At 44.3% G+C, this 14,115-nt stretch overlaps 1 protein-coding gene across 2 annotated transcripts in view; it reads right to left on the bottom strand.

Moving 5' to 3' along the window:
• Positions 1 to 11,680, bottom strand: part of CRYL1 (crystallin lambda 1) — a 108,634-nt gene extending 96,954 nt beyond the window's left edge. The window contains exons 1-2 of one of the 2 annotated variants that reach the window (XM_081046280.1): positions 11,545 to 11,680; positions 4,451 to 4,558 (exon numbers count right to left, since the gene is read on the bottom strand). In XM_081046280.1, the coding sequence (XP_080902406.1) occupies positions 4,451 to 4,558; positions 11,545 to 11,585 (149 nt within the window). In that variant the 5' untranslated portion in view covers positions 11,586 to 11,680. Of the gene's footprint in view, positions 1 to 4,450; positions 4,559 to 5,392; positions 6,207 to 11,544 lie in introns of those variants that run through there. The other variant, XM_081046281.1, reaches the window with a different exon arrangement.
• Between the last annotated feature and the right edge of the window lie 2,435 nt (positions 11,681 to 14,115).

Raw genomic sequence — 14,115 nt, 5'->3', positions numbered from 1 at the left:
AAAGGATGTTCCACATCAGATGTTATCAGAGAAATTCAAATTAAAACAACAAGGTACCACTTCATACCTATTAAAATGGCCATAATTCGGACCATTGACAACACCAACTGCTGGCAAGGATGTGGAGCAACAGGAACTCTCACTCACTGCTGGTGGGGTTGCAAAGAGTGCAGCCATTTTGGCAGACAATTTGCAGTTTCTTACAAAACTAAACATACTCTTACCAAATTATCTAGCAGTATAGCTCCTTGGTACCCAAAAGTTGAGACTTTTGTCCACATCAAAACTTACACAGAGATGTTTATAGCTTTATTCATAATTGTCAAAATTTGAAAGCAACCAAGATGTCCTTCAGTAGGGAATGGATAACTGTTGTCCACCCAGACAACTGTATATTATTCAGTGCTAAAAGGAAATGAGCTACCGTGTGTTTCCCCGAAAATAAGACCTAGCCAGACCATAAGCTCTAATGCACGTTTTGGAGCAAAAATTAATATAAGACCCATTATATATTATTATATATAATTATATTATATATAATTATATACATATTATTATACATAATAATATATAATATATATAATATATATTATTATATATCATTATATATCATTATATATTATTTATATTATATTATATAACACCCAGTCTTATAGTATATTATATAAGACCCAGTCTTATATTAAAATAAGACTGGGTCTTATATTAATTTTTGCTCCAAAAGACTCATTAGAGCTGATGGTCCAGTCCAGCTAGGTCTCATTTTCAGGGAAACATGGCATCAAGCTACGAAACGGGAGGGGAGATAAGCTGGAGGGTAAGTTCAATCACCAGTGGCCAATGACTTAATTGATCAAGCCTATTAATGAAGCCTCCATAAAAACCCAAAAGGACAGGCGTTAGAGAGCTTCTGGGTTCCTGAACACGTGGAGATGTGGGGAGACTGGCACTTCAAAACAGCAGGGAAGCCCCACACCCCTTCCAATACAACTGGCCCTATGCATCTTTATCTTGCTATTGACTCGTATCCCATAATATGCTTTGTAATAAACCAGTAATCTTATGAGTAAACTGGTTTCCTGAGTTCTGTGAGCTGCTCTAGCAAATTAATCCAAACCAAGCAGGGAAATCATGGGAACTTCTGACTTATAGCCAGTTGGTCAGAAGCACAACCTGGCAACCAAAGTGGAGGATGGTCTTGTGGGACAGAGCCCTTAACCTGTGCAATCTTACGCTATCTCCAGGTAGATAGTCAGAATTGAGTTTATTACAGGACGCCCAGCTGGTGTCGCAGAATTGCTTGGTGGTGTAGGAAAAAAACTCACACATCAGAATTGGAGTCAGAATTTCAACTATTTAACATGAGAAACTTTTTCTGTAAAGGCCCACATAGTAATATTTTAGGCTTTGTGGCCTCATAAGGTCTCTGTTACATAGTCTTCTTTTTTTATTTTATAATCCTTAAAAAATGCCAATCTTAGCTCACAGGTTACACAAAACCAGCTGCAGGCTGGGCTTGGCCAGCTGGTGGGGTCTGCAGACCCCCATCTGGCACAACACGTACTTCACTAACTCATCTTGGATGCCCTACTTCTCACAAATCCCTGTCCCTGTAGAATGTGAGTCTTCCAGGTCGGAGATCTTAGTCTGCTATGTTACCACAGAGTCTCAGGGTTAAGATGGCACACAGGAGATGCTCAACCAGTGATGTTTAATGAATGAAAGTAGGAAGACTTTCAATGGGAGGGGATTGTTTTATTTAAAGCTCCCCAATGATTTCTATGGTGGAGGCCACTGGTGCTCCACCCAGATCTCTTTGAATCCCTTTTGCCAGCATTGAGTGTCCACCCCCCAGCTTTTGAAGTCTTTCCTGCAAAAGGCTCATACCTGCCCTTTCCCTCAGGGTATGACCCTGGACCCAGACCAGAGACCTGGAAGTGCCTGGGAGTTCACAACCGCCCAGGATGGCCCCAGGCAGTGACTGATGCAGGAATATGAAAGCTCAGCTCTCCTGCCTTCAGGGGTGACAGACTTTGCAGAGTACTTTACACTTCAGAACTCCCCTGGAATCTTGATGAGCCTGGCACTTCTGAAATCATGCCCTCAGTTGGCTTCTTGGTCTTCCTTACCCTGTCCCCTCACTCCCCCACTGGCTTCTCCTGGGAGCACTTCCTTAACCAACCACGGGCCCAGGAATCCTCACCTCAGGACCTGATTCTGAGGGTCCTGATCTAAGACAACCTCAGGTACGGGAGTAATTCAGGTACTGGAATTATCAGACATATAATATAAGACAATTGTGCCCTACGTGCTCAAAGGTTTGAAAATGGTACCACAAAGAATGAGCAAACAATGAGAAACTATTAAAAATGAACAGGCATATTTGGGAAAGAAGCAAATGGGACTTTTAAAATGAAAAGTTAATTATTGAAATAAGCTCAGTGGATGTTTGAAACAGATTAGACACAGCTAAAACTAGAATTAGTGAACTGGAAGAAAGATCTAAAAGGTGCATCCAGAATGCATTCCAAAGAGACAAAGAGAGAGAAAATATGAAATAGAGGTGAAAAGATATGAAGGCTGGAATGAGTTGGTTGAAAACGCATGTAATCAGAATCTCAGAAGGAAGAACGGGCCCAGCATTCTCACTCTTTGGTACGCACCCTGTAGACATTCTTGCACTTATGCACTGGGGGACATATGCCCCACACGGGAAATAGCTGTGCAGTTCATCGAAAGGATAAGAGAAAAGTAAATTATAGCAAAGACACACAGTAGACTATTACATAGCAATGAAAACAGATGTACTACAGCTACAAGCAGAAACAGGGTGAAGCTCCAAAGTACGTGTGAGCAACACTCAACCACGTACTGTTTGGGGATACACTTTTAGGCAAAGTAATGGTAAATACAAAACAAAGGATAGTTGTTACTTCGGGTGGGAAGGCAGGGGGATCAGACCCACCAAGTGCATACAGCGTATCGACAATGTTCGAGATCTCAAGGTGGGTTGTAGATTCATGAATGTTCATTTTATCCTGTTCTTCATAAATTAGCATAAAGTCTATTCTTTTGTGTATATCAAATATTATACTAAAAGTAGTATTTGCAGGATCGCTATAAAACACTTAGTATAGATGGGTGCTGTGGATGCTCAGGCCACCTTAACAGGTCAGACAGACCAGGGCTAGAATCTTGTGTCTTACTGAGTCTTTGAGCAGGTGACTGACCACTCAGAGACCTGACTTTTCTCATAAATTAAGGGCAATAGTATCTGCCTTACAGGGTTTACTCTGAGAATTAATATGGTAGGATTGCTAGACTGTAAAATCCACAGTGGACAGGACTACATCTGTCTTGTTCCCCTGTGTATCCCTAGTGACCAAACAGCACATGCGTGGAACGTAGTCGATACTTAGGTCAATTCCTCTTCCGTCTGTAACAGCATAAAGCAATAAGGGTGTGTGTGTTTAGTTTTAGAGAGGTTGTTTCAGTTTTGGGTTTTTCGTTTGTTTTGTTTCTGTTTTACAGACTGACATTTTATCTTGGCATCAGCTATATGTAAGAAATAACTTGACTTTGCCGGGTTTCGGGTTCTTAATCTGTTACACAACAAAACTGGACTAAAGTATATAATTTCTGGATCCCCATAGCCTGATATCATACCCTATATATTAGTCTATTAAGAAAATAAATGATAAAGCATATTTCTGTTACACAAAAATGCAACTTCAAGTTACACATTCACGGAATATCTCTCAAAGAAGAATAACCACTTGAACAAAATAACATCTGAGATGGTCAAACTGTTCAGTGAATGTCATCTCAGGTGGGTGGGATCAGGGCGCCTTGCCTTCCGGCATGTTGCATTAGCGTGGCTCTTTTATCTCTGACCTCCCGATTCTTTCCTTTCTCTTTTGGTTCCTATTCTTCTACCCTCTGAAGTTATCCCTCAATCTCAGCTGTCAGCTTTTGATAAGCTTATCTACTTGCACACCTTTAACTATTACAGTTATCACAGTTAATCTGGGTTCTGCCATCATTCCATCAACAGGTCAAAACACAAGTCAGGAGCTCGGTTCCTAAGATGTAACGCCCCTGTAGCTCTCTTGCCTGCCCAGAGAGAATGCAGGAAACCCAGACCTGCAGCCCTGGGGACACAGCAAGAGTTTACAAACTCATTCAGGCCGGAAGCCTGAGACTCACACTCAGTTCTCCCACTCCCATCACACATCTTTACAACCCTAAGTTTGTAAACTCCTCCTTCAGTCTTAGTTCATGTCTCAACTCCTGTAGGTCTGTCTGGCCTTTACCAGCTCCTTGGTACTGTAAATAGCTGTGAATGGAAAGAGTGAAATCACAGATGTTTGTGGCCTTGAGAATGTGATAAACAAGACCCATGGAGAGCACCAGCGAATTCTGTTCCTCCCAGAGGTGCCAGCTGACTTACCTGATGTTTTCCAGGGCATTTGTTATCTGCTGTTGCTCAATATCATAGAGTTTCACCTTGAAGCCTCCACTGGCAAACAACATAGCCCAGCTTCGCCCAATGAGTCCACTAAAGGGACAGAAAATTAAGAAAGATTTCCGGTTAACTTAACAGAAAAGGTTTTCATTCCTAACACAGAATACATTTTTAAAAATTATACAGCATCCTATTCTTAAAATATCTAATATCTTAAAATCACACATTTTAATAGCTGTATTGATTTAAAATGTTATCTGAGCTCCTGAATCCTGGACTCCAGTGCAGCGTTAATACTGCACCACCAGGTGTCAAGTAGTTAACACGTGCTCACACAATGAAACAAATTTATAGAAGGGAGGTGGCAGGGTGTCGTGAAACAGGGTGAAACCTCTGTAAACCTCCATCTGACCATTGTCCTTAGAGAACAGATAGGATTTTCTGTCCTCTTCAAATACATAATTCCTGCAACCACCACCGGCATCTGAGAATGTACTAGATGCCAGATAACATTAAACGTGTTACGTGTCTCACCTCTGTTAATCTTCACAACAACCCTACAAGGTCGGCACTATTATCATTTCCATTTTATGTATGGGAAAACTGAGGCACAGGCAGGTTAAGATGACACAGACATCTGAATACCAAGCTGAGATGAACCCAAGCAGTCTGACTCGAGTTCTTACTGTTACATTCTGCCCACTGTTTCAGATTTACTGGAAATAAAGGGGCTGAGGAACATATTAAATGACACTATAGGGATACATTCCACAATGCCCAGAATGTGGGAAATTTTACAAGACAAATGACCCATGTTCTTCAACAAGTAAACTGTCAGTGCCCAGACCATTTCTCATTTACATTTGCAGAGTGATGTTGAGGGAAGAGGAAATCTATCCCTCAAGGACAAACAGCAAACATGCTTACCTCTTGCTATAAAAACTGTGGCTTCCTCAAGTTCAGTGTTCCTCTCCAGAACACCTTCATTGAATATGCAGGTGTCCACCTCGCCCTCCACTTGCCCCTCCTGGGACTCAGGGAGAAGGGGAACCAATACAAACATAATGTTCATGCTGCCTTCTCTGCTCTAATTAATAAAGTCCTTTGTCTCTGACCCCACAGTCTCATGTTCTCTGCCAGCATTCAGGCAAAGTCACTAGCTTTCAGGTAGCCTGAATGTACAGTAGGGCTAGCTTATCTCAGTATATTATTTCACTGTAACTAAAGGGGCCACTTTGGAGGAGTGGAGGCTAGAATAGCAATCACAGGGTGGTCTGCAAGAAGCACTTTCCCCACTCCATCTCCCCTTCCCCTGTCCTTGCTAATTCAGCTAATCCACAGTTCAGGTTCTGAGCACAGGAAGCCTCTCACACCAGAGACATTTACAATCCCCATGGCTTCTGTCATAGCTTTTGGGCCCAAACGATTAAAGGAAAAAGCTTGGCATGCCTCCTATTGACTTGAAAACCCTGCTACGAGAATAGTACTTCTATGCTATCCAAGCTTCCAAGCTCACACGACGCTCACTTGAGCAAAGCCTTTAAATCATACAAGGAAGCACCATCTTGTTACAAGTATCTTATGTGAAGCCATTTATAGGAAAAAACAGAGTAAAAATAACTGAAATCACCTCTACTCAACTTCCGGAGAAGGGAACGGAACTGTACAGTAGATTTTACTCCATATTCTTGTGCAATATTAAAATCTTTTGCAATTAATGTAAAATTTATATATCACGTACATATAAAGTGTTGATTAAACGCTCAGTGCGCTATCTGCACTGCCCACGTGCAGCCATTTAAATTAGTTAAAATTAAATACACTTTAAAATGCAGTTCATCAACAGTACTACACACATTTCAAGCATTCAACAGCCACAAGTGATCGTGGCTATCATCTATAGCAAGTGTATATAGAGAACACTGCTATTTTTGCAGAAGGGTCTATTGAACAGAGCTGTTCTATACCATCTGAAGAAAAAAGAAAGCCAGAGTTTGAAAGAGATACTCCCTGCATGGAGACTTCTTTCTCTTCTTCAAACACACACACACCCACACTCCAGACCTGCAAAGCGGTTAGAAGGCCAATTAACACTCACGCTGGTCATTCCAACTGACCAGCCATTAACTTTGAACATTTTTCTTCCTGTTGCCATTATCATAATGTTTGAAACATACAGTGACTTATTTAAGCATAGAAGAAGCCCTTGATTCAGTAACTCTAGGATGAAGAATATTTTCACAGTGGGGGTTACAGTGGTGTGTTCACTCTGTAAGAATCATCGACCTGTACACATGATTTCTGCACTTTGCTGTATGTAAGACATGAGTCATAAAAATACTTTCTAAAAAGAGAATTCTTTTCTTTGCCATTTTATGGTTTAAGAAAATCCCACAGCCCTACAAAATGACGCATGTGTTCATGTAAAACCCGCGCCCCCATGCTGATGAGGTGCCTAACCTTGTCAAGCTGACTTACTCCCTCAGGGATGACACTCCACTTAGCATCAGACCCTCCATCTACTGGATCCCTTGACATCCTGTGCCTGCCACACAATGAAACTCAGAGAACCAGTGCAGAGGACGAGGGAAGTGCCAATGCCATGGTCGGGGAACAGAAAGGGCTGGTGGGCCGCACAATAGAAGGGTGAGGTGCCTCATTTGGTCTTTGTATAAAAGCCCCAAGTGCAACAGCTGCTTTTACAGAAAAGACTTTCCACAAAGGAGAACACAACAGATTCATCTTATTAGGTAAACCTCCTCCCACAACTTGACTTGCTTTTTCAAAATAAGCGTAAGCACCTCTCAAATGAGACTGCATTGCGGGGCCAGCCACACAGAAAAGGGGGAGAAGGCAGCTTTCTGAAGATCTGCTTTCTTGATTAACAAAGCGTACATCATCACTTAAATCCGCATTGCCCAGTACAGTAGCCACCAGCTACATGGGGCTGTTAAGCGCTGGAAAAGTGGCTGGTGACAAAATTCATAAACAGAAACCTCAGTTAAAATGAAGTTGGGAGGCCAGAAGGGGGCACTCTCACACCCTAAGTGGCTCTCCGGACTAACAGGAAGAACTCTGTTAATTACAGCTCTCCCAACTTCCTCTTCTCTATAAAAGAGTGTTCCTTTCCTTTGTTTCTCTGGACTTGCCTGCAGTTCACCTTTAGACCACATGTCCTGAATTCCAAGTCTTTGTTGTTCCCAAATAAACTTCTTTTGCTGGAGAAATATGTGGCTGTCTATTTGTTTAAGGTCAATACCATTTTGAAGTGAGATGCACTACAAGTGTAAAATACATGTTGGATTTTGAAGAAAATACCCCAAAATACCATAAACTATTTCAATAATAATAATGTTATTTAAATCACATGTTGAAATAACACTTTGAAAATATGCTAAATAAAATATATTAAAATTTTCACCTTTTCTTTTCACTTTTTTATTATAACTCATAGAAAACTTTATGTATGTGGCTTGCATTTTTAGCTCACATTACTTTTCTAAAGGATAGTGGTCACTTAAATGATTAGCTAGTGTTATAATTCAATCATTTATCTCAGGAATTAGTTCGATATCAAGACACCTAGTTCTGCCCCCAACTATTCTTCTACGCTAGAATCATACAGAAGTAAGCCACATCTCCAAGGCGGATGTGTAGTTCTTCATCTATAAATACAGTGGGAGCAGGGGGATATTCACATTAAAACAGTAGCATCAACCTTTCCAACAAAGACATTTTTACAATACTCCAAGCCACCATGGTCCTCATATTTGAATATGGGTTGCCAAATAAACTAGCTAATCTTTTTTTTTTCCAAGAACGGGTCCCTGTGCCCTCTCGCCAGAGTGAGGGCAGGGATCCCAGAAGCTCCTGGCAGAAGGACTGGTCCCTGTTCCATCCTGTTCCAGCGACGGACAGGATCTCAACCTATCTTGGTCGAGAGACTGGTCCCCGTGCCTGCTGGCTCCACTGGGGGGACGAAAGCCCAGGCGCTCCTTGCAGAGGGACAGTTCTCGCCCGCTAGCTCCAGCAAGGGACCGAACACCAGCCAGCCGCTATGGGAGGAGGGAACGGTCCCCCGCCCGGCGCCTCCAACCGGGGACTGGACCCCAGCCGATTTCGTCTGAAGGACGTGTCTTTTGCGCCTGCTGGCTCCCGCTGGGGACGGGATCCCAACCGCTCGGGACAAAGGGACAGGTTCACGCGCTTCCGGCTCCAGCGTGGTAAACAACATCCTAGCAAGTCCTTTACATTGCACATCAGTTTTTTAAAAATGCAATCTCTGTTATAAACACTCAAACATCTGGCTACTGGGACCAGGCATGGTGGATACACAACCAGTCCGGATACAGTTTCTACCCCAAGAGAAGGTCCCAGAAACAGAACTTTTCCTGGAGTAAATGGCTACTGGGCTCAGACCTGAAGGAGTATGCCCAGCGAAAAGGGGGACCAGGAACATGACAAGGTTGGTGTTCCCCCCCATACAGGTTCCAATTTTTAAAACAAGCTCAAGGTCTAAAATTTGGGTAAACACAATGATACATATTATATATATATATATATAATACATATTGTATATATTATATATCACATATTAAATATAATATACATATTGCATAATATATATTGCATATTATATGTATTATATATAATATATGTGTTATGTAATATATAATATATGTATTATGTAATATATATATGTATTATATGTTATATAATACATATATATATAACGAATATACAAATATCAGTTGTTGACCTTAAACAATTAGCCAGATATCTCCAGCAAAATGGGTTTATTTGGGAACAACAAAGAATTGCAATTCTGGACACATGGTTTAATGGCAAACCACAGCATAAGACCAGAGAACAAAGGACAGGAAGGAACATTCTTTTATAATGAAAAAAGTGAGTTTGGAGGTGCTGTTGTAAACAGAGCCCGGCGGTGGAAACTGGAAGTTCGAGGTATAGTGACTTTTCATTGGCTGAGTTGTAACAGTCTTTCATTAGCAGAGCGGTTGCCAGGTGAGAAGATCCTCCTTCTTCCTTTTGTAGTGAGTAGAGTAGAAAAACATCTTCCTTTTGGACATGGAGAGTATCTCCTCTTGTTTGGGGTAATTCACGATGAGTGGTAGGGGGTAGGAGCTCCCCCTACAGGCCCTCCCCACTCCCATTTACATGAGGCTTCTGTTTGATAATCTTCAGTTATCCAGAAACACCGTGTTATATACCGGGTAAGTTCCTCTGTAGATGTGTGAAGCCAACAGAAATGAAAGCCTGGGAACACCACTCAAATGCAAATTTGTCTGCTGGTTACTCATTTCTACTCCCATTTTTTAAAGTTGTCATTACCAGATTTTCCCTCTATGTTCCTGCAGCCCTAGGCCCAAGAGGGTTTTCTCTCCTTTCTTAATTCTTCAAAACACACTCTTACTCTCTCAAGCCCACCATTCTAAAGGGATCTGGCTAGGATGCTCACAGGAAGGCTCAGTGGCCCTGAGAAAGAGTGGCCTTTATGAAAAGAGCAGTGGAAAAGAATTTAAACAGAGTGTATTTTCTGCAAGTACTTTTAACAGGCAGTCTGTTATTGATAAGATGTAAAAACAATGGCCTAATAGGTGCCTGAAATAGAAATGTGTACTTTTTGGTCTGTTGAAATCCCAGAATGAAATTCAACCAGGTTTTAGCGAATTTAAGTGGATGGTCCTTGGAATCACCTGTGGGACTGAAAGAGAAAAAGAAAGCTGGGGAAGAGAGGGGATGGAGGGGGGAAAAAAAGGTAAAGGGAAGGGAAGCACTGCTACCCCAGAAAGGGTGTCTGTCGAGGTGCTAAGGGTGTAGGGGTGGACAGGACTACCAATCCTGTGCTGAATCCTGTGGTCATTATAGCTTGCCAGCCCCACTGAACTCCTTGTCACCCTCTGTCAAATAAATCAGAAAAGACTGACTCGCGAATCTCAGCTCCTTCTCGAGAGACGGTGATCCTTCTGTCACGATTAGGTGCAGGCAGGGCACCACTCAGAGGCAAGTGGGAGACTTACAATGCTCTAGCCCTTGACGCTAGACATCAAAAATGCAAGGCAAGCATAGTCACCGTACCTGGTACAAAGTACACTTTTACACATTTTCTTTGTATTTCTTCTCTAGGCAGCCATACACACCCATGTGCCTAGAAAGGTCAAAGGCACAGTTCATGCCACTGCTCTGAGCAAAAGAAAGCCGACAAAAGGCATCCTGACGCCTTCCTTCGATGGATTCTGAATAAAAAACCGTGACATTGGAATTGTTCTTCTGACAGGGTTGTAAACTGGCACGGAAATCAGGTAGCCAACACCTCAGCGGCATAAAGCCGACACAAAGCCGACCCCAAACAGGTGCTTCCAACTACCAATAGCAGGTATTAACATGTGGATTGCTGATAGCTTACCAGTGGACAGGTACACATAAATGCCTTTTTAAACTGAAAATAGCAGGGGGTGGGAGCACCAAGCAGAAACCTGTGCATGGAATTTCGGCTGTTTGACTGACACCCTAGCAGACTGGGCTCCAGCGTTCCCTTCTGGAAAAGGCGTCTACTCCAAGAATTAGGCTTGGCAGATGTGTTCGCCAAGCACCTGTGCCCGCCCACGGCGACACGCAGGGACCAGGACGGGCGCTCCTCGGCTCCGCAGGCAGCCTGCTCCGGGGAGTGCATCCGCCTCCCTGCTGGACTGCTGCCGCCTCGATCACCGACAGGCTGTGACCCTGGGGAAACTGCTTAATTTCGGTTTTCCTATCCGTAACATGGGAAAGATTAATACACTTCTGCAAAGAGACCTCATGTCGCCCACACGGAATGCCTGGCACGTCTCCTTGGACTCGCTCGCAAGCCGCATCACCCACGAGTCCCTTACACCGTCTCTGCGCGCGGCCGGAGCGGTCGACTGTCTGCACCGCGGCGACGCCCGCGCGGAAAGACCCAGCAACCGCGCTCCACAGTGTGCTTGTGCCGCGCAGGGCACCCGCGCAGGGCCGGGCCGGCGCGCCCCCACCCGCTCCAGCGACTGCCACCTGCGCGCCCACCCGCGCAGGCCGCTTACCTGCCAACGATAACCACCAGGCCGGCCGCTGGGGAGGCCATGCTGGCGCGGGGCTGGCCAGGGGGCGCCACGGGCGCGAAGAGCGGGTTGGGACTCACAGCGCCGCGCTGCGCAGGGTCCCGCGTGGGGGGGGCCGTGCCCCGCGCCCATTGGCTGCGCTCGGAGCTGGGGCGGGGCGCCGGCCCCGATTGGTTCCGGATTGGCTCTGGATTGGCTCCGGACTGGCTTGGGCAGGGCGGGGGCGGGCGCGCTGGCCAGGTCCCCCCACTGGGCGTGGCCGCGAGAGGAGCCTCCGCCCCCGAGCGCCCGCTGGCGCCCGCGGAGGCAACGCCCAAGGGGAGCGCCAGGACCCGACGCTGGGACTCCAGGAATTCATTGTTTATTTTTCAGTTTCCAACCGTGCCCCCTAAAATCGGTGTAGAGAGTGGGGACGCCTTCAGGCTGGCACAAGACTCAACCTCCAAAGGAGCCCAAGAAAACTATCACTAGATGGTTAGCCCCTCTTCCGTACTCCCCAGCTCGGGCCTTTAAACTGAGGGCGGTTATGAGTTTACGGTGATAATGCATTTCTAGGAAGATGCCTGCCGCCTTCTCCATGGATGAGAACGGAGGCCCGGGAACGGTGGGACAGCAGAAGGGAAAGCTCCAGATGCGTGAATCTGTGGGAAGGGAAAGCTGGTTTGATTCCACTGCAGGAACTAAGGGGATGTGAGCAGTGGGAGCCATCTGAACTGCACTTTCTCCTCCAGAGGCAGAAGGGGCTTATGTGTGAGAAAAAGGAAATGTGACGCTGCCTGACGCCTGGCTCTTTTTGGAGCCTAGGAACAAACAGACCAAGACGAATGACAGCGGTTTGTGTCCACACAGCACACGCTGAGGGGAAGTACCACCGTCATCCAGTTCAAGATGATTAGTACTTGAGCAGAAAACGTCTCCAACACCCACAGACTCTGATGCCAAATGGAGCTCTTCCTTTGTTGGTTTTCCCCAATCAGGAACACGGAAAGAGGTATGTTAGACGGAAGGCTAAGCTTTAAGGAAACATTTCACAAATTATCAATAAACCTTTGAAAATGTGCTCCACTCACTTAAGAGAAATGAAAAGTAACACAAAGGTGAGTCATCCTTCACCCATCTAATTGGCTAAAATTATCAAGATTGATAGTATTCCCATATTGGCAACCAAGACCTTTTTGTACATAATCGAAGACAGACTTAAACTGGCACAGGCTTTCTGGAGAGAAATGTTACAGTATTTTGTTGGAAGAGCTGTCACCAGGAGCCCTGAGCATCCATGCACATTCTTGCTGAGTGTACCACACAGCAAGGTTTATCCGTCTCCTTATACCGAGCAGTTTCTGTAGCTTCTCACACAGGCAGCTAAAGAGGTCGGGGCACTCTCAGAGTGATTATTCTATAACTGCTCACTCCTGGGTGGAAGGGGACTGGCTTCTTTGCTGCTCACAACAATGTTGGCTCTGCTAAAAAATTTTTTAAAAAATTTTTTAATTAAAAAAAGTGCTGGTACCTTGGCCCATTGCAAATGCCAGAGCCGTCCAGCCCTCCATGTAATCCCATGGGAACTGGGGCTCCAAGAACTAGTGTATATATGCTGTGGGGACAAAGTCCCAGAGAGCAGTTTCCAGGCTCTCGGCCTTATGTGGAAAGATGCTGGCTGGGGTCGTAGATGACCATCAGCTGTGACTAACTGCCCATCAGCTGTTACCGGTTAGCCATTAGCCACTGATAGAACTGCCGTGGCTAAGCTAGCAAGCGTGGATTGCAGTTAGCACGTGGGGTTGTTTGGCAGAGAAGTGGAAGGCCGGCTGCAGATCATGTGGCTCCTGCTTCCTGTGTCTCCAACCCAGCCGCCAGTGAGACTATAGTGGTGTGACTCCCCTACCTATGGCTCCGTGGGTGTTCTTTTTTGGCCTCACCATATCCTGCGTTCTTAAGCAGGAGGGGGACCAGAGTCCCCACATGGCATATGCTGACACTCTGGCTATTGCTATTGCTGTGAATAATAAGGTCTTTTATCTCTAACCCAGGAGTCTCATGTCTTCTGTCAACTTCCACAAAATTGTAACATGCTAATTGTTCGTTTGCAATAAGGTGAAAAATCTCAAATTCACCAGACAGTGATTGACACATCAAAATTTTAAATGTATATACCCTTTGGTTTTGCAATTCTAATCCTACAGAAATACAGGTGGACACCAAAATAGATTAAGTTGTTTAATTCAATATAGTTTTTTAATAGAAAAATATTGAAAACATAATGAATATCTATAAAGAAGAAACAGTTTTAAGGATTATGGTACGAAGGATTTCTTCATGTGGCAAAGATGCTCTTCCAAAGACATTGTTAAGAAAAATAAAAATACCAGCCACACACTGGGAGAAACTACTGGCAAAACGACATACCTGGTTAAAAGCTCAAGTTCAGGACATACAGAGAAATCTCACAACTCTATAAGGAGAGACATAACTGATTAGAAATTACTGAAAAGATTTGAAGAGACAGTTCACCAAAGAAGATACATTAATGGCTAATAAGCAATGAAAAGATGC

This window comes from Rhinolophus hipposideros (genome assembly GCF_964194185.1).
Source record: "Rhinolophus hipposideros genome assembly, chromosome: 4".
Taxonomy (NCBI): domain Eukaryota; kingdom Metazoa; phylum Chordata; class Mammalia; order Chiroptera; family Rhinolophidae; genus Rhinolophus; species Rhinolophus hipposideros.
This window is presented reverse-complemented; position numbering and strand designations above follow the sequence as displayed.